Below are 20,441 nucleotides of genomic sequence, written 5' to 3'. Positions count from 1 at the left end.
CACTGATCTTTATCTCTTCCCTCTACTCCACTCTTGTGAAAACCTACCTGGACTGCTGCATTACTCTGGGCTCCTCAGTACACGAGGGACATCGACCAGTTGGAGCAGGTCCAGAGGAGGACCATGAATATGACCAGAGGGATGGAGCAGCCCTCCTACAAGGAAAGGCTGAGAGAGTCATGGCTGTTCCGCCTGGAGGAGATAAGTCTCTGGGGGAGGCCTTGTTTTTGCCTTCCAGTACCAAAGGGAGCCTACAAGGAAGCAGAAGAGGGACTTCTTACAAGAGCAGGTACTGACAGGACAAGGGGGAAAAGCTTCAAACTGTCAGGGAATGAATTCAGATTAGATTATTTGGAAGAAATTCTTTGCTGTGAGGGCGGTGAAGCACTGAACAGGTTGTCCAGAGAAATTTTGGATGCTTCATGCCTGGAGGTGTTCAAGGACCGGATGGATGGAACTTTGAGCAGCTTGGTCTAGTGAAAGGTGCCCCTGCATAGGGAGGGCCGGTTGGAACTATATGAAATTCAAACTCCCTTCCAACCCAAACGAGTCTATGATTCTCCGACACAGGCAGGCTGGCCCCTGTCCCCCCACAGCCAGGAAGGAGCCTGGCCCCGAACGCCTCGGGTCATTAAACGAGGCTCCTGGGGCCGGCAGCCTCCCAGAGACGGGAGCGCACCCACAGGCCTCCCGCCCTGTCGGCCGCGATATGGACTACAGTTCCCAGGTGCCCGCGGGGCAGGCCGCCGCCGCCGCCACCTCCCTCCCCTGCGCGGGGGGTACTGGGATCTGTAGTAGAGGGCGGGAAGAACATGGCGCCCAAGGTGAGCCTGGTGCTGCGGCCGGTGAAGAGTATCGTGGTCCGGTTCTGCCCCTTCGAGCCCAACGTGGAGAGCACCAGGTGAGGGGGCTGCGGGAGCGGCCCTGATCCCTGCCCGCTCTGTCCGGGCTCCTTGTCTGTAGGCGCCCCAGCGCCCTCCGTGCGCCCTTCCTGCGGCCTCCCGGCTGGCGGCTTCTGCGCGGGTTCCGCGCGTCTCCCGGCGGGCGCTAGGGCTGGGCTTTTGTCACCCAGGGCTCCTTCCGTGCTGCTATCCCCAGGGCCTGTGCCCAGCCCTGGACCCTCTTGCCAGGCGTGTGCGCCGAGCTTTAGCAGAGTGCCCAGCGGGTTTCCCCGCGGTGGCTGGTGCTGTCGTGAGGCCATGGAACCACTCCAGGCGCTGGTAACGGGGAAGCGGGGCACTCCTCAATCCCGGTAGTGAATTGTTGGAGAAATTTAAGGGTAGGTTCTGCACCAAACAATTCCAAAATGCCGTTTTGCAATGACTTTACAGGCACACCTCCTTTAAAAATTAATTTAGTAGCACAGCTTAATTCAGAATATCTTTAAATTGCCAGAATTAGCGGCTTAAAGTAGCTGTCATACATTTCAGAACTCTACAGGAGACCAAAGATGTCGTATAAATAAATGCTGTCTCAAACCCAAACAAGAAAGCATTGGCAAGCAAATGATGTATAAAGAAAAATGAAAATGCGTTTGCTGTTTATTTTTAAATTATTGTTACTAATCTAGCTAAGGGAAACACAGAAAGTGTATACACTGAAGTTTTAAAAAGTTCTTTGGTATGCTTTTTGCATGTTAGTATATAAGGAATATCCATTTGGACTTTTACGAGTGATTCTCACATAAGAAGTCTGAACTGAAGTACAAATCCTATTTTGTTTACACTTTGCCCAGCAGTATTGACATATGCAAATTTGTTTTGGAAAGATGCTTACTTTAATTTCTATCTACAACATATTTAATATATTTTTTATATATTTTCAGAAAATTTCTTCAATCTATTTACCATAAAAAAATCCAAGCTACTAATACAAACTGTGAAGTGACTGCTGATGTGAGACATGATGGATCTGAACCAGTTATAGATGTTAAGTTTGGTAAGAAGCTTGTTTTTAAACAAAAAAAAACCCACCCTGGTTTGTGTTGTTACAATGTTATTATATTCTATTTTTTTTTTTTTAAACTGTAATTTTTTTTTTTTGGGCTGTGGTCTATAACTAGCTGTTGTGCAGCTGAGAGGAAAAAAGAAAGAGGGTGTCACAAACAGCCTGATGTCTAGATTAATGTGTATATATGTCTCTACTGTTGTTAGATCTAAGGGATCTTAGATCCAACAACTGACAACATTGGAGCTGAGTATAATTTTAAAAGTAGTGATGTACTTGCAGTCAGGTACAATTCCAGGAAAGTAAATGTAGCTCTGTTTTTATATAATAATATGTTTGCTTTCTGTAATTTTTATGTTACCTGTGATGGAGGCATCTCGGTCTTGAGAGCAGAAGGTTGAATACCTTTAGTTGCTTATGCAACTGAGTAACTGTAATTTGAAGGAACTGCTCAGATGGGTGAGATGTGCAGATGGACCTGCAGAATGAGGTCAACTACGTACAACAAATATCCTGGTTTCCTTTGAGGGTATAGTGAGTGGGCAGGGAATTGGTGGTGGAAATTTCATCAGTTCTGGAACCATCACAGATTCTAGGCTATGAACAGATGGCTCTAATCTGCTTTTGTCCTTTTCTCTGGCTGCATCTTCTTTCCTGCTGTGCTGTAATAGACCAATATGTCATGTAGCCCATTAAAGTTTTCACTAATACTGATTTCTGCCACTCTCTTATCTTTAAACTTTCATATTTTTCGTGAATTGGTGGAAATGTCAAAAGTATTGATCAGTCTTTGTTTTGCTTAGGAAAGTCTACCTATTTCAATGTTAACATTGCTTGTCTCTCTCTCTCTCCCCCATGCCTCTGTCTTTCCCATCCTTTTGATGTATTAAGACTAAATAGAGCAGTAAAGCTCTATGTTTTTTCACAGTGTAAACCCAAACAAGTTTATCTCATTAATGCCAAGACACCTCTAAACTCTTTATTTTTTAAGAGCTGATTTTTCTCCAGTGAAGAGTTTGTAGCCCTTGTAGTTGGCAAAGATGAGGCTGAAATGTGGACACTAGGCATGGTATTTCACTATACGGCTTTGGGTATTGGTTCTGTATTTGCAAATCTTGCAAAATAATTCACTTGGGTAATACTCAACTTCTGCTCCCTGCCTGTTTTAAAATATATTCTTTCAGAATTCTGGAAATCCTAGTACTTCCTATTTTTTTTACATTATAACCACGGGATTGTGTGAACCAATTTGTTGTCTTGGCTGAAGAAGTACGTTAAACGAACCACAGACAACAGGCTACTAAAATGCTTAACCATGTGTGGAAATTGTGCCTTCCAATGCCCTCTTTGCCTTTTGTGAGGATACTTTGGGGGCATAGTGTGAACCATCCTTATCAAATGTGTTCTGACTGTAGGCATACCTAGGCAAATGCTTCAGATTTTTCAATAATGCAGTGCAGAAGTGAAAATTAAATGCATATTGTGTGCAGTTTGATATGTTCATTTGGCAGTGGTGCATAGTCAGGTTCCTCGATAGCTGGAGTATTTTCTAATCAGACAAAGTGAACTGGGTATTTGGATTTATATATACAAAATAACTGCACGCCAGACTAGTTATCACTTTGTGACTTCTTAAGGTTTTCTTCATTTATAGCTGATGGAGATCGACTGATAATGAAGGGAGCCCACTTGACGACAGGGGAAATGTTAACAGCATTGGCGTCCAGATGCAATGCAAAAGACCTTAAGGAAGAACAGAAAAGCAAGAGGAAGAATCCCTGAAGAATGGAAAAACAACTGTGTTTGCATCTACATGTGTTAGAAATAGCAGGCTGCACAAAAGGCTTTTTTCTATGCAACAAAATCTGAGAGATGGCCAAAAAATCCCTGCCTTCCCTTGAAGGAGAACATACTAGATCAACAGAGCTAACATTAGTGGGTCAGAGTGGTGTAAGGTGCATGAATGCATCTTTCTAAGTAGCTGCATGTTGGACTAATATCACATGTGTTTGAATATCAATGTGAATAATGCACATTAGTTATTAAATTAATACTGCAATGAAGCCAGATCTCTTTGGACATTATTTCCTACAAAATTTCTGTAAGTTTAAGGCAAAACATTTTTAGAGTAGTTATTATTATTTGAAAGCTATTAAATTTATTAAAAATGTGAAGACAACTTTAAAACTTAATCATCATTGACTTAGCTGAGGGACACCAGGCTGCAAACACAGAGTGGTTTTTGTAGTACTATGTTTATAATACATCTGTTGCTAAGTCCCTACCACTTTCTTCCTCTTTTTTTGAAGGAAGTGGGAAATTTGCTAAATGTAAATTTAGCTCAGCTATTAAAGTAACAAGGCTATGGGACTGTCAGCACACAGTAGAGTTACTCATCCTGCATAAAAGTTACTAAGTTTAGCTCAAGTTAGTTTTTTTGATAATTGGAGAAAAGACCTATCTTTGAAGTTCAGTTTTGTAGTGGCTTTGTCACACACTTCTGGGATATTTAATTTTATATCTCATTTTATAAAGATCAAAGGGAGAGCTTTATTTGGTGTTTATAGTTCCATGTCCAACCCTATTATTTATTAAAGTAACTGCTTAGGTGTCTGATCTGTATTGCAAAGCTCTGTGGGTTTGGAAGAGTCGATTTCTCCTCAGGCTGTGCAGGTGAAGGTGTCAGCTGCGCATGCGTTTCATGTGCATCAGTTTTGTTCATAAGAAAAATATAATTCCAGTTTTGAGAATTGCAGGTGTGGTATTCTTGAGAGGTTTTACTTCTACCTTTTTACTCAGATGCCTGATTTCTCTAAAACTAGTACATGAATTTCCAAAGTTGGCAGCAGATTTAGGACACAAATCTGAAACTTGTTTTACCTTACTTTTGTCAAGATTATTAAATGAACACTGTCCGTTCTGAAAGCAAGATGGTTTTAAATAGCACTGTCAATTCTTTGTAAGTTCTTCATTAGAATGTTGAAGTCAAGGTAATGTCTTATGTTCTAGAAGGAGAGCTGTGCTAAAGACATTGGGTGTTTCCCATGTGTTTGCAACAAACAGAAGAGCGCAACATAAGACAATTCAATGAAATTTGGATGTGGGAACAAGAGATGTGAATAACTTTGTCTGGGATAAATACTTCTCTGCACTGGAGCACTTTTTTTTATTAGGCCGCAAGCTCTTCAGAGTGGTTTTGGGGTACTGAGCTGCTAAACCTGCTACTGAGCTTCCTTATAGTGGAGGGGTTATGAGAACACCTGAAATGGAGAGGATTTTAAATCCTGTCAAGCTAGAGGAGTACCGCAGAAGAGGACCAAATTGAAATAATATTCAAAGGACAGGTTGTTTTATTGTTTTGTTTTGTTCTTCCCCACAGTTTAGAATAACACACACCATGACTTTATCTGAAAAAGCTTTGCAGGAAGAGTGAGAGTTGTTCAAGGGGAAGACCTATGCACAATTATTGTTCCCCTGGTTAATCGTGTTCATATGCTCAAAAGCCATCTTACTGTAACATACCAATGATTTTTGCTTTTTTTTTCTTTCTTTGACAGTCTGTATATCAGTGTAGTAAAAGTACCTACATCCATCTTAAGTAATTAGCCATCTGTAAGTGCTTAAAGAGTTAAATAGGAGTTAAGTAATGAAAAATTAATTATTAATAATAATTAAGTTTCTATAATATTTATTGTGGCCCAAGATTGGGGCTTATATTTATGAATAGAAAAGGGAGAAAAATGAAGACCCCAGCTATTTTTTAATCACCAAAATTAATCCCTTCTATTGTCAAAGAAAGGTAGTTTTGGGTTTTTTTGCTTTACTAGCATGGATAGGCATTCTGCTCTGTAAAAACACACTCTTCTGCTAGGTGCATTTAGTCCACACATTCCTGCTTAGGTTAGGCCAAAGACCTGCAATGTCACCATTGAGAGTTCACCAACAATTCAGGGGATGAGGTGTAGGCTGGTGCTGCTTTTGCTGGGGGTGCTAGGAACTGCAGTTTGCAGTGATAAAGCTCTGATACATTTTGTGCATGAGAAAGAAGTAATGACTGGGTTTTTATTATGCAACGTGTAAAGCAAAACCTACAGGACAGAAAAATCAAGCTAAAAATGTGCATCCTCAAGACTACAAGATACTGGAGTGATACAAACAAGCAAGATGGGAAAGAAGGCACTCCTTTGATGATTATTATGCTAATATGTAGAAAATTGCTTTCCCTGTATCATGGAGATAAAGGTACGAATTTATTTTTCAAGTACTTTAAAGATAATCTGTAACGACTTTCTTCCCCCAGCATTTAGATAGCTTTGCTGCAAGCTGCTCCTACACTCCCAGCTCCTGCTGCTGATTGCCTGAAACAAAGCTCTGACAGCTTCCTGCCATGCACAGGCCAGAGCTGGGGATGTACAGGGTATTAAGGTCACTCATGCACAACAAAGCGTGTCTGGATGAGCATTGACTTTGCATGCTGTTATTCTTTAGCCCACTAATCTTGATTATTGTATCCCACCAAAAATATGGGTGCTTACCCAACTATAAAAGGAACTGGAACAGACCCTAAAAAACTAGGATTGCCTAAATGCAAATACCACGGCCACATAGGATGGGTGATAGCAGGTGATGACATTAAAATGGCTAAATCTCTAATGCCTGATCATCTCAGGTCTTTTCATTGTACAAATACATATTTATTTAGACATTTTTATCAGTGCATCGGGAAAATAGTCTTCAAATGGATGAATATGCCATTCAGATAACACAGCCTTGCTGAGGTACTCCCTTTTTAGGTATCTACAGAATTGTTTTTAGAAAAAGATAATGGTATTTTTATTAAAGATTTCAACTAGGAGCAGCAGTGTTAGTGAACATTGCAAGTTCTTCACCTCTGCTTGTTTGAATTTTAAATGACTAAGGATTTTATGTGGTACAAGGAAGTCAGAAAAAACCCTCAAAAGCTGAATATCCTGGGACTGTATTTAACAGTTCTCAAGATGCTTGCTTTCAAATGTATCTTCTACATGTGTATATGTTTCTTGCAGTTTTAAGAATTGCTGGCTCACTGCCCACCTCACCAACTCCGTGTGCAACCAGTTTCCCTGGATGCAGGCCCTGCCTTTCCATTGAGTGGCTTGGAGTTGAGACTGACATGTTGCCTATCAGTGATGCCTCTTCCAGATGCACTTCTCTGCCTTCTCCATCTCCTGGCCTAATATTATCTTTCCTTAATGGTATTGTTTGATCTCATCCAGGCTCCCCTTTTCCCCTTGGAAGGCCTGAGTCACTCTTCTGAGCCATTTTTAGTGTTTGCCAAGAGCATGCAGTAGCTTCAAGCAGCCAAGGTACTCTGCTGCTGGTAGACCACTCCATGCTTATAGACCATTCTCTGTTTCCTGCTCAGCCTTGCTCTGTAAGCGGATAAATGTTGGGATGGTTGGGATGGAGCAGCTTGGTAGAGGTGGTACATTGCTTGTGATAAGCTTAATGAAAAATGGTCTTTACATTGAGCTGGTCTTCTCAGGATTTTACAAAACTAAGGATGCACCCAGGACAGATGTTTGGAGTGTGAAGGCAAAGGAGCTGCTGACCTGTTCTGATCAAGACTCTTGAGTTCCAAAGTAGTACTTGAAAGTAGAGTTAAGGCAAGCCTAGAAATTCTGCTTGACTTAAAACAGTCCCCTACATACTGGCAGTATTAATATCAGAGGTTAATACAACATCAAAGGAGATCTTTGTATTCTGCTTCACTGGCAGAGGTGAATTTGACTTGTTTCCATATGAATATTTGCTTTAAGGCAAAATAACTGGAAAAGTGGACCAGCAGACATGTTTTTGAAGGGAGTGCTTGGTCAATAGAGCAAAGCCTGGGAAAGACATCCTTAGTGGACAGATTTTCACAATTTAGACTGACAATTGCTGCAGAAAGTTCAGAGGAAAGGTAGGAGGGATAGCAGCAGCTTCCTTCCTTAAGCAGGCACTACTCCTCTGTTTCTTTTGAACCCTCCAGCCTTTTTCAACAAGAAGTCAAAGTTACTGTAAAAATAGCATGGTCGGCATGCAAAGCCAGCAAGTTTGTCCTCTCTAACACAAGTCTTGCATGGATGCAAGGAATTATCTTTTCACTATTGGGGAATCTGAGTGGTTCAAGTAATTCACATGAATAAAAGAAACTATAAGTATTTTCATGGAGTTTTTAAAGTATCTTTTTATAGATGAAGATTTATAGAACTTGACTTCAAAATTCACTGCTCAAATGAATTTCAGAGTATTTACTGGGAATGAGAAATTTAAGAATCAGATGGTTACTTCTTTCCTTCAAATAGTTAGACCAGTATCTAGTTAAGCTGCATATAAAATAAAAGGTGTAAGAATCAGTACGAAAAACTTCTGGCAGAAGCATAAGAAAAGAATCGGTACCGCAGTGTAATTTCCTACTTCCTTACAAATTTTCTATGGTCTGGTTGTTGGATATGTAATACCATATCTTGAGATGGAATCAGGGATGTAAACTCAAATACTGTGAGACTTTTCAAGTCTAGAAGAGCAAGCTGGAAAATACCTGCTTGTCCTGCATGGTTGCGTGAGATGCCAGAGGCAAGAATTTTCTTAGAAGACTTTTGAACATGAGTCATGTAGTCAACCCTCTTTGCAAACTGAGCATGTTGGCAATGGGAAAATAGTAAAAACTGGCTTTAGCTTCCAAAGGGTTTTTCTTCAAATGTTCTTCTGCAGTCCATGAAAACAAAGGTCTTGAAAGATGAGTCAGAACTGGAAGATAATACATTGAGTAGCAGCCCAGGGACCTGCTCTTCCTCCTGTGTGCAGGTGTCAGAAGGCTTGTGCGGTTTGGTAAAAAGGAAATCCCATCAACAGTGTCCCAGGTGTTTTACACCTAAGCCCTTTTCACCCCAGGATGAAGTCTGGTCTCTGGGTCTCTGGGAGCCCTGGTCAGGTAGACAGCCTACTCATATTCCTAGCACCCTACTACATGATTGTGTATCTTCAACAGGAAGAGGAGCAATTGCAGCCCCTCTCCAGCTTTCCTGGGAAAGGTGTTTGTACCCACCTCACAATGAGAAAAACCTTCCTCTGTAGAGTATGAGTGTCAGGCTCTGCCCTTCAAATTTCTGTACGATGATGCTCTCCTTTGTGGCACCCTGAGAATGAGAAGTATGGTTATAACTGTAAATGAAACCTTGTTTTTTTTTCCAGAGGTTCCCTTCACAGTGGTTGATCAATATCCTCAGTAATGGAATTCTACATATGATAGCAATCAAAGAAAAAAAGCTAAAGCTTTTAAAATCCAGTGATTATATCTGTACTTTATTGATTCCAAATTTCATAATCTAATTATTCATCACTGGTAAAAAGAATTGTTTTATCTTTACCTATTAAAATAATTTTGATATTCCTTGCCCTTATGTCCTTATTGTTCCAGACTACACAGAAAGGACAAAGTTGAGGTTTTATTTGTCTTTATTTACTGAGACATCATTTGGGATGCTTTTTTTGTACCTCTGAGGTTTCTAAAAGCCATGCCAGAATATTTACTTTCTGAAAGTCTCTTCTGTGAGCAGGTATTACCTGCTAATGAGCTTTTGTTTTACGTGGATCAAAGGCTTTTTCAGCACCAAAACTACAGCTATGGAGGAATTGTAGTCACCCTAATCTCTTTTTTAGCATTGTAATGACTGTGCTGATTATAAAATTCTGAAAAGAAATAAAAATATTTTTATTCTTATATGTGGATGTTTGGTGTTCAGGGTAGATACTGCTGCTAAATAAAATAGCTTTTCCAAGTTTCCGAAGTTAGGTACAAGCTCACATATCTGCAGTCACTGTGACCTGGTCTGGATCTGACAGCTGATCATTTTTTTGTCTCGAATGAGGAAAATGAGTCCTGGAACCTTCTTCCAAGAAGGAAGGAGGCTTCTGGAGCTTTCTCTCTCATCACTGAGGCAGTGATCAGACAATCGGTGAGCTGTGACACGGTTGCCACAGTAAACTTTGCCCTAGAAGCATTTCCCTTTAACCTTGCTTTGAACGTGCTGCTGACAGCGTACAGGAGCTGGGCTCAGGCTGCCAGCGCTCTAATTGCATTATAGTAATGCTCTGCGGCATGAGGAGCACCGGGGCGCCGGCACACGTGAGCTATCCACCCTGACAGCTGCCTGCACAGGGCAGATACAGCAGTCTCCAGATCCACAGCAAGGATTCTTTGGACCCATGCTCCATGCTGGGAGCAATATAGCTTTGTTTTGACTCAAAAAGCAGATGTATTGCTCAAAGTTCATTGATAAAATACAAGCTAGCTCTTTCATAAAATACAATAGGAGCTCCTCTAGCTCAGAGGTAATGAAATGCTGATACACCAGGAGATCTTGTGCATATTGACATACAAAGGAAAACTTGCAGGTTCATGTGTTGTTGCTTCATAATCCCTGGTCTAGTATTGCCCAAGCAAACATCTCTTGAGTGGCAAAGCTTCTTTAGGCCAGCTAGGCAACTGTAGCACGTGTTTCATCATGCCTGCCCAGTGATGACATGGCTGGGAAGGGAAAACCACACTTGTACAACAAGGAAACAGAAACAAAACTCTGGTACCTACGCAATTTTTCCCATCCTTGCCTTGGGGGTGAGTAACTATTATTCATGGACTACTTTAACTTTTTTCCACAGCTAGGGATAGACAAAAGAGTAAAATTTGGGCAGTGATGTCCAATTCTCCTGACAATTTTTTAAGGCTTTCTCAAGAAGTAATCTTATCTAAAAGAAGCCTACCACTTAGAAAGGGTGGTCTATGTACACAATACGTCTGTATACTAGAAGGAAAGTGAGATTCTCCTGTACACAGTAGAGCCTAGTGCTATCAGATTGGGTACCCTCCAAGTTAAACATATGGGAAGTTTAATGACTAAAGGTCTAGGGAAAAAGTGACACCTCCTATGGAACCTGATTAGAGATATGTTGCAGACAAGGAGGTGGTGCTCTGCCCTGCCCAAGGAGCAGGTCTTGTGACTCCAAAAGACAAAATATGGCTTAGTTGCATGCAGGAGGTGAATCTATGGCTACGTGAAGAGAAACCTCAAACACTGCTGGCCACAGCTTCCCAGCTCCCGCATCAGAAGAAGCATCACTGCATGATGCACACCTGCCCGAAGGAGTAGATTGAAGGTCTCTCTGTGCTCTTTTGCCTTGTGCTTGGTAGTGAAGAACTGTAATATCCTCCCCTCCTACAAGGCGCAAAGGTTTGATTACCTCAGGAAAGCATTCACCCTGGTTAGGCTCAAGCTGCCAAGGTGGTGGTTGCTCCTAAATGTGGCTACGTGCTTGCCGTGCAGCTCATTTCCTCAGAAAAAATTACACTACTCATTGTAAACGTGATTCTCCTCTTCTTAGACAATTTATAGTCCAATGTGAAAATGAGCAAAACTTCAGAGAATTTATTCTGTCTGCACTGAAACAGCAACATGTGGCATAGGAATTCAATGCTGTCCATAGGTATGCATGTATTTGCTGCTTCTCTTTTCATATACCTAAAGAGAAGACTGCACAAACAGAAAGGTCTGAATGTGATGTCAACCTCAAACCAGGCAGGAACTGAGATTTACAGGGATGAATCCCTGTGGCTCAAGCACCTCTGGATATCTGAACATTTTAGTTTGCCTCCCAAAGTAGGACCATATATGGCAAATATATACTGTACTGTCAAGATAAGAAACAATCTATATTTTGTAGCCCAGGCCACCCTACCTTACCCAGAAGAATACATCTCTTCCCCCTATAGTTACTTTATTTGCTACACTGGCAGTTTCAGCACTCTTCTGTTTCAAAGAAGTTTTGAGATGTGACATTGGTGATATCCCAGCCAGTAATCCATATCACTGTATTGATCAATTTTCAAAACATTAAAACTTTGTAAGAATTGAGTGAGATTTTTTCACTGTATACTAACAATCTTCATTTCAGAAAAGAGAGATAAGAGCCTCTTCTTAAGTCTTATATGAATTTACATGCATAGACCTGAAAATTTTGTAAGGAGAATAAATCAGACAAAAGGACTTGTGGGAGGATTCAAAACTGTTGAGCACAGGTAGGTAACTGGATCTTCAGGTACTTCAGATCCAGGAATACTGTCTCACCACTAGATGGAAATAGTGGATTTTACATCTTCTTTTGCATTATCAGCACTTGTACCTGACAACCATTTGCATATCGTAAGCCATCTGCAGGCAGCACTGCAGAAATGTGGATCCAAAATGATTTGCTAGTGTATGTGGAGTAAAGCCAAGATATCTATTTCTAGAAATTGTCCCCGCTTTACAAGACTGAATGCTTCCTAATTCCTGAAGGATGATTCTGTTTGATCCCTAATCTAATGGCTTTTCATTTATCCTTTCTGTAAGCAACCAGAGAACTGCAGGATGGGCAGCATGTTAATTCAACTATCATGAATTAGTCAGTAAACATCACCCTAGTTTAACATTTACTCTGAAATCTCTTACACAAGAGACACACACACAAGATCAAATAATAATAATTAAAAAAAAAAAAGTGGAAGAATGTTGAAAGTCCTGTGTTTCAATGTACCTACTTAATAACACAAAAAAGAAGCAATGCGACGCTGTCTTATGAGCAGACGCTATAATGTTGTTTGCACATTAAAACCAAGCATATAGTCAGAGAAGCAGAAAGTAATTAAAGACAGTTCTGTAGGGAAGGAAAGTTAGAGGATTTTTTTAAAAAAAAATCAGTTCAAAAATTATCTGTTTATTTTGTGTACGACGAATCTGACATTCTACTTTCTTCAAATTTCTGGCTGCTGTATGAAGTTGTATCACAGGTAAGCATAAAGGAAAAAATCCTCCTTGCTCCAAAATTTGGCAGTATGGCACCTTCTCATGTTGTGAAATGCTGGAACCAGCACAAGACCTGCCTTGTTGTCTTCTCTGGTTTTGTTACCTTCATCTCAAACTCCTTCATGAAAGTACTAGCAGACAAGTGTAGTCACTGTTATTCCTTAAAAATCCTTGAGATACGAGATGTATCTTCACATTTCTATTTTTCCAGACAGGAGAAAGTATCTGTGGGTTTCCATGCCAAAAGAGGCAGAGATTGGCATAACCCTGATGTTGGAAACAAATTTTAGGGGTACATTGGAATCAGGATTTTTAATGTGACTTAAAAATAGTAGCTTCCGCACAGAATATGACAGTAAATCTTTCTATTTACCTGACAGAATTTGACAAAAGATTGGTCAAAATCTTACAGGGGCTGTTGACTGAGTATATTTTATGATGCCACTTCTGTGCCAGTGTACAGTAGTGGCAGCTGCAGTATTTTCCTTTAAGGAAATTACCCTTCCTAATGTAGGAATTGCAGTTCAATATGGGCTAAAAAAAGAGATATCATATCTCAATTTTTCCAATGCTAAGGCATGAGGTTGCATTCAGGCTTTGATTTTTCCTGAGTACTGCAAACACTCACATTAATTCTGTATTTTGATTGATTTTGTTTGCTAAACTGTGTGTATGTAGAAGGTCTGCTCCCAGGTGACAGTACTTACGGATTGCCGTGGTTCAATAATGTGTGATGTACCAGTGGGAGTTGGGGAGTTGTTGGGAAGGCTGGCAATCAAACCCAATAAACTGCTTTGGGATGCTGATGCCTTATTGTTCTGTCTCTGTGACATAAGATGATTTTTTGAATTAGCCTTCAAAAAAACATGGCATGTAACAAACAGTGTAACTTAGCATTCAGAGTCTAGCTAGGAGCGCATGGGTACCGGCCACGCTGGACTCTCACCACACCGGATGGAGTTTGTTCGAAGGAGCTGTGAGGCCACAGCATCCCTCGGCACGACATGTCTGGCAGTGACCCACCACTCCTGGGCGTTCCTATGTGTGGTGCGAAGACGGGTTGCGAGTGTACGTGAGTGTGCGTTTTCTCTGTGTGTGTGTCCGTGTGTATGAGTGCGTGTCTGTGTGTCAGTGTGCGTGAGCGTGTGTGCGGGCGGAGGGCGGGCAGTGCCGCGGCGTGCTCGCTCTTGCCACCGCCGCCGCGGGCGGGACTCGCCGGGCGGGGGCTCGGCGGGGCCGGGGCCGGGGCGCGGCGGGAGCCCCATTGGCTCTTCCCGGCAGCACATGTTGCCTGCCCGGCTATAAAGCCGGTCGCGGCCTCGCTGCAGCCCGTCCTTCTGCCTTCACGTTTCTACAGAGACGCCGTCAGCTCCAGCGCCGCCATCGCCATGGCCATCGACGCGTTTTTGGGTAAATGGTGCCTCGTCTCCAGCGAGGGCTTCGAGGAGTACATGAAGGAGCTGGGTAAGAAGCCGGCGGCTCCCCGCCCCCGGGAGGGATGCCGGGATGCCGTCCCGGGGATGTGCTATCGCTGCCGGCCGGCGAGGCTCTGTCCAAGGTCCGCGGAGAACGCGGTCCCGGAGCCGGGCCCGAGGGTGGGATGCAGCCCGGCCGTGAGCCACGGGTGGGCGGCGGCTGCGGGGACGATGCCGGGATTCTCCGGGATGCGGCGCCGGGGGCTCCGTGCCCGCTCGGCTCGGGGAGCGCTGGCCGGCAGCAGACCTTTCCTCGCGGGAGAGCTGCCGCCTCTGCCTCCGCGTCCTGAAGATGTCAGCGACCCTTTTTGCATCGTAATTGCCGTGAGGCAGGTGCCGGCACCAGCAGGCACCTTCCCGCCGCCGCCTCCCTCCGCAGCAGCCGGGATTAGTAGCTGGTGCCGGCAGCCCGGCTGCGATTAGGCCGGTTCGCCCCTCCCTCGCCGGTAGTGCCCGGGGCGGGGAGCCGGGGCTGCCCGGGCGGCGGCTGCGGGCGCTCGGCGCTGCCCCGGCCGGGAGCGCGGCGGGAGCCGCACGGCAGCGCTGCACCGGGGCCGGGCTGGCTCATCCCGCCCCGGGCGGCCGCACACAGACCTGCTGAGCCGGGGCTGCCTCCCCGTGGAGTCACCTTGGGTGTCCCCGCCCGAGAAAGCCAAACTGGATCAGCTGCCCGTGGGTAATCGGCTGCCCTGCCGGAGGCTCTTCGCGTGTTTTCTTCTGTGGGTAGTGGCACCTTTATCTCAGGGGGATGGTCCTGGCTTGTTATCCCTGCGTCCAGGTTGCCCTACATTTTTTTGCAACACGAAGATACCGGATGAAGACCACACCTAACAGACAAGGATCCTCATCTGCAAGCTCTGATTTACCACTTTCCTGTGAGCATCCTGGCTGACAGGTGATAGATACCTCGCAGTGTCTATATGGCCCAGGAGCTATTATTTTTGGCAATTTATACACAGATGAAAGCCATGATATTTTCTCAAGAGATAGAAGATGTAGCCTTATCTTTAGAGGGAAGAGAAGAATGAATTTAGGTCTTGCATTCTTCATGTAAAGTAGAAAAAAAAATCACTGCATTTACACTCTGCAGATAGTGGTGGCTGTAATTATATTTTGGGAGGCCTGTCAGTCAGTATGTGATATATATGATGTGAAAAAGCCTTTTGGACTGAAGTCTTTGGGAGACTTTGGAGGAAATTCCAGAATTTTAGGTTCAGCTTGGTTGAGCCATGGATTAGGATGCCTAGGTGCTTATGTCCAATGGCCAGACCTAGGCGTGTGCCAAGTTGCAACTTCAAAGTAGAAATTAGGTGCTGCAACTGCAGAGCACCTCCCATGCGTAGGCAGCAACAGACATGTTTGGTTTTAGATTGAAATAATAAACCAGTCGCTTTTCCATTTTACATTTACAATTTAGGCAATTAAATTTGTACCAAGTCACATTTTAGGAGCCAGTCATTTACTGGATTTCACCCTTACTGGCTACTTGTGAAACTCTCTGCCTTTGATCCTATTGATGCACCATAAACGAGACTACACTCATGAGATTCTGCTCATTCTGTGTAAAAGGACATTTGAGGACAAAGAAGTTGGAATTTCACTTCTTGCCATATGGAAGACATGCAGCTCATCTCTGTTTAGTTGGATCCCAAGCTGTAGCTGATCAAATAACTCCCTGATTACTCTGGCCTGGACTACAGCAACAGAATGTTTGTGGAGGTTACTGTGGCAATGATTTCCAGCTCTGATCACCAATGCTGGACTGAGGATAACTCTTTTTTTCTCTGTGACCTCAAGCTTAAGGCTCAATCCTGGAATCTCATTTGAGTCTGGAAAGCAGTGTCTGGAAAGTACTTTATTTCCCTCTCAAAGACTCAGCCCTTACCTCCACACACCAGGGGAGCGCTGTGCTGATACATGACAACATTTTTTAACCACACCAGTTGCAGAACCCAGGCACTCACTGACTTGGTGGTACTTTCTGCCCTGTTTGGTTGCATATCACTTTGTGGTTCAGATATGCGCTTACCAGTTTGATGGATTCATGTTTGTTGCTTGCTGCCCTCTCACTTGTATTTTCATCCTTCAGATCAAAAAGATTCAAGTAAACCCCCCCAAACAGTGTATGCAGGGGCTGATAGCAGGTGAATCTGAAGAGTTTTGAGGGCTGCTGTCTCCAGATCATGAATTTCCAGCCATTTGCAAATTGCTCATTTCTCCATTTCTCTGTCTTATGCATGTGTGTAAGCACTATTTTTTTATGATAATGTTTTGCTAATTCACAACTCCATACTTTGTAAACAGGATGTAAAAGATGAAGTTTAATTTAAGATGGCATGTTTGCAATTGTGTACAAATTAATGGAAGGGTATTTATTGAGTTTGAATAAAGTGGATTAATCTGGCAATTAAAAATAATTTGTAGAATTCTTAAAGTGTTCAGAATTTCAAGAGAATAATTTTATTTTAGTTTAAGCTTTTGTATTTGTTTTCCTGTTTGCTCTTTATTTCTGTTTGAAAAAAAAAATCAGTGCTAAGTTTTGGGATATCTACAAATCCTCTAAAGGGCAAAATACATTTAACTTTAGCTCTCTGAGGAAACAAAAGAATAACTCTGCAAATAAGCTTTGGAAAATTTAAAACATCCTCTTTCTTTGTGGCTCTTGAGCTTTGATTCTCAAGTGTACTTAAGTGCCTAATTAAATGGGAATTAGGTGTTTGAATTCTTGTGTGGCCCTAAGCCTCAGGGTTTAACTGCCTTTGTGACACTCTGTGCCTCTCCCCTTGCAGGTGTGGGTATGGCTATGAGAAAAATGGGAAGCATGGCCAAACCAGACGTTTACATTATTAAGGATGGGGACACAATCACCATGAAAACAGAAAGCACCTTCAAAACTTCACAGTTCAGCTTCAAGCTTGGTGAGAAATTCGAGGAAAATACATTAGATGGCAGGAAAACTCAGGTCAGTATACTAGACTTTCTGTTGAAAAAAGGCAATTCTTTCGGTGCTTTACAGAGGGAAATGCTCTTTTAAAATCAGTTTTTAACATCCACACTAACAATGCTTTATCTGATAAGCAGTTGTCTCTGCAAGTCTCATTGAATTTTTTTTAATTTTTTTTTTAACATGGATTAAGCAAATTCCAAACAGGGAGAATGCTGAAATCAATAGTCTTGTGTATTTTGCCGTTTTCATTTTGTAGCAGAAGCATTTTTTTACTAAAACTAACAGACCTCTAAATCCCTGTTAAAGCCAAATGCCACTTCATTTGAAGCCTGTGGAAAAAAATGCCATTGATGTTTAATCAGAGGCAATTCAGCCCTAGGGGTTAACCTTTCTGCTCTGTCTCATATTTGCATAACAAGAGAGCCTGGTTCAGTGTGGGGTGGGATCACAGATCGAAATGCAACCATGTGAATTATAGTCACTAAACCCCAGTTTTAGAAGGCAAAGAGTTTCTCCTTGCCACCTAGTAGGGAGAATATTTATCCCAAAGGAGGTAAAACACAAAGGATACATCTCATTTCCTTGTGTGAGCCCTCTGTTTATCACCCCCCTCCCTCCAGCCACACACTTTCAGTTCATCTATAACTGCAAAATCTGATAAATGCTGCACAAAAGCTCAAAGCCCATGTAACAAAGAGATGAGCAGAGAACATCTGCTGGATGCTGTCAAAGGTCTGTCTGATGCAGAAATGTGTCAAAGCAGTGAGTGAATGTTACTGTACAGTGAGTTAGTTACTGTAAGAAGAGGGTTGGTAAAATGTTTAAGATAATTTCTGGCTTTGTAGTTGTCAATGATAAAATTATTGTTGAGTGAACTGGGGTGGGAATCTTTAATTTGGAATAAGGTGTTGAAAAGCCTCAGTGCTGCCCAAATGTCATGGGAAAAATATTGATGGTCAGGTTCTTCTTTCAGACCCTTGTCAGCTTAAAAGATGATGGGTCATTGATTCAAGAGCAGGAATGGGATGGCAAGAAGACCACAATAACAAGGAAGCTAGTGGATGGACAACTGGTGGTGGTAAGTTCAGTCCCACTTTCTGATCCCCAGGTGCTGCTGGTTGGTAGCCTGAAATGTAACTCTTAATGTGTCTTTTTTTCCCTGTTGATCTGCACAAAATAAATCCATCTTTTTATCTTCTAGGAATGTGACATGAATGGTGTCAAGTGTGTTAGAGTCTACCAGAAAGCATGAGGACATCTTCAGGTTCATTAGGAACTTGCTGCAAACAACTCAGTTCAGTGGACAGAGCTCCTTTTCACTCCTTATTTTCCTTTTCCCCGTTTTCTAGTATTTCAATGGACTGAGTAGCTGAGTGCAATTCTTTTTAAAGGCTGTGATGTAACTATTATGTAACTATTCTGAAGTTAGGCTATTAAATAAAATTGTTGGATATATGAAGTGGAAACATTGTTACTATAGTGGAATTTTAAGTGAGGCTTCATAAAAACGGATCTGGTTTTAGGGTCTACTACAATCTTCCTCCAGCACAAGACAAGCCAATATATTGCAAACAGCTCTAATTTCTAAACCAGTAAAATCCGGGATTGGAACAACTCCACAGCCCAAACTTTGAATGTTTTTTCTAACCTCCATGTTACAAAGTAAATAGAATTCGGTGGGTATTAATACGAGATGAGCTAAACTGGTGTTTAAGTAGAGGAATGGATTTTCAAGGTTAGTTTGGTTTTGTGTTTCAAACCCACAGTTTTCTTAATCTCAATATATATATACCAGTAAGCCAATGAACTTGATAAATCTAAGCAAGCACATACACACTTTCTTGAAAGGAAGCCTTATTTTAAGAAGACTTCTTAGCACAACTCTTATTCCATGTCTAATAACATTCTAAAAAATTGTAACCAAAATCTGCTGAAATACTGCCTAAAACCTAAAGCCTCATTTATTTTTTTTTAACTTGTTTGAAACACCTAGCAATGGAGTTTATATGCTTTGAAGTGCCATAATAAATAATCAGAAATATCAGTGTCTTGAGTATTACTTTTACACGAGTTGGGAAACGGAGCCAATAGTGCTATATTCTGCCAAAGAGATGTCAGATGAAATAAAAATTAAAAAGGTTTAGGTGAATTTCTGTGATACCAGACAAGCATGTCCTAAAAGTGAAACCATTTGGTGACAGGAATGTTTCCATGAATTCAGTAGCCTGGGGATTGTGCAAGTGCGCAGCTCCTGTTTGCTGCATCTGTCATTGAAGAACCAATTTTTACTTCCGAGATTTTAGCTGCTCAGTGCAGTTATCAGCCTACTGTGCTTACTCAAATAGAAAAATCTGTTATTTTATGTTCATTCTGTGACTTTTTCCATAATTTTGGACCATTTATCCTTTTCATAATTTTATGACTACTTATGGTGTCATCCCCTTTACCTCTGTCCTCAGAAAGCATTTCTCTCTGGAGAATATTTCTCACAATTTCTTTCCACGACCCCTTTTTGGGTTGTCAATTTTCACATTATTTTCTAGTGGTATTTTTCATCATTTTAAAATGAACCCCAAAGACAAAGTGTAGGCTTACACAGACATTAGAAATAGAAGGAATCTACCCATAGAAGTAATACAGAAAACAAAGTGATCTGATAAGGGATCTACTAAACTGCATCAGGTGTGATATGAAAATCCTGCCTCCTTTCCTAAAGAGACAGTGTTGCTGCTTTCAACTGGGCATTAAGCCCTCTGTGGGGTCACTGCTCTATCACTTACCCCTGCTCATTTACTCCTGATCCTGGCTCGTGTTAATTGTTTATCTTTCATTTGAATGGAAAAACAGTCCAATGTCTTTTATAGGACATCCGTTTTGATTACAATGAGATCACTTCTTGTAAAACAAAAGGCAGAAGAGTGTCTTTTTAGAGTGATTTCCTTTGGAAACAAAGCTTATAAAGTCTGTGTATCTGTGCTCTCCAAATTTCAGCCACATGTGAAGAGGCTAGAGGTCCCAAAGATAACTATTCTTCCACAAATGTTATGAAAATAGGCGTCCTGATGAAAGAGATGGACCATTAAAGTACCTTGATGATGGAAAGACTGCACACGGAAGTGACACTTTATTTGACATTAAATGGAAGAAAAACATATCTAGGTCTCTTGGCACACATAAGAAGTTTTCTTAAACAGAAGCTGACCAATGATA

The 20,441-nt window shown here is 41.9% G+C and overlaps 2 protein-coding genes across 2 annotated transcripts; both read left to right on the top strand.

Annotated features, from left to right (window-relative positions):
- Positions 1-789: 789 nt before the first annotated feature.
- Positions 790-4,010, top strand: MRPL53 (mitochondrial ribosomal protein L53). Its single transcript, XM_005517067.3, has 3 exons — positions 790-901; positions 1,826-1,938; positions 3,602-4,010. The coding sequence occupies exons 1-3, from the start codon at positions 813-815 to the stop codon at positions 3,727-3,729; spliced, it is 330 nt and encodes a 109-aa protein (XP_005517124.1). The 5' UTR covers positions 790-812; the 3' UTR covers positions 3,730-4,010.
- A 10,117-nt stretch (positions 4,011-14,127) lies between these two features.
- On the top strand, positions 14,128-19,272 carry LOC102105168 (fatty acid-binding protein 5). Its single transcript, XM_005517066.3, has 4 exons — positions 14,128-14,273; positions 17,074-17,246; positions 18,205-18,309; positions 18,433-19,272. Exons 1-4 carry the CDS (start codon positions 14,198-14,200, stop codon positions 18,481-18,483), a joined length of 405 nt encoding a protein of 134 aa, XP_005517123.1. The 5' UTR covers positions 14,128-14,197; the 3' UTR covers positions 18,484-19,272.
- The last annotated feature ends 1,169 nt before the right edge of the window (positions 19,273-20,441 follow it).

The sequence above is a fragment of the Pseudopodoces humilis genome, chromosome 1 (assembly GCF_049639895.1).
Source record: "Pseudopodoces humilis isolate 2021_Gansu_Grassland_sample_001 chromosome 1, ASM4963989v1, whole genome shotgun sequence".
Classification (NCBI taxonomy): Eukaryota; Metazoa; Chordata; class Aves; order Passeriformes; family Paridae; genus Pseudopodoces; species Pseudopodoces humilis.
The sequence above is the reverse complement of the archived record's forward strand: the minus strand, read 5'-3'. Positions and strand labels throughout refer to the sequence as shown.

Excerpts from the sequence above, each read along its gene's own strand:
- MRPL53 (XM_005517067.3), top strand. The coding sequence starts at position 813 with ATGGCGCCCAAGGTGAGCCTGGTGCTGCGGCCGGTGAAGAGTATCGTG. Across the intron at positions 902-1,825 it reads CCCAACGTGGAGAGCACCAG|AAAATTTCTTCAATCTATTT; the intron begins GTGAGGGGGCTG and ends ATATATTTTCAG. Across the intron at positions 1,939-3,601 it reads AGTTATAGATGTTAAGTTTG|CTGATGGAGATCGACTGATA; the intron begins GTAAGAAGCTTG and ends CTTCATTTATAG.
- LOC102105168 (XM_005517066.3), top strand. The coding sequence starts at position 14,198 with ATGGCCATCGACGCGTTTTTGGGTAAATGGTGCCTCGTCTCCAGCGAG. Across the intron at positions 17,247-18,204 it reads TAGATGGCAGGAAAACTCAG|ACCCTTGTCAGCTTAAAAGA; the intron begins GTCAGTATACTA and ends TTCTTCTTTCAG. Across the intron at positions 18,310-18,432 it reads TGGATGGACAACTGGTGGTG|GAATGTGACATGAATGGTGT; the intron begins GTAAGTTCAGTC and ends TTTATCTTCTAG.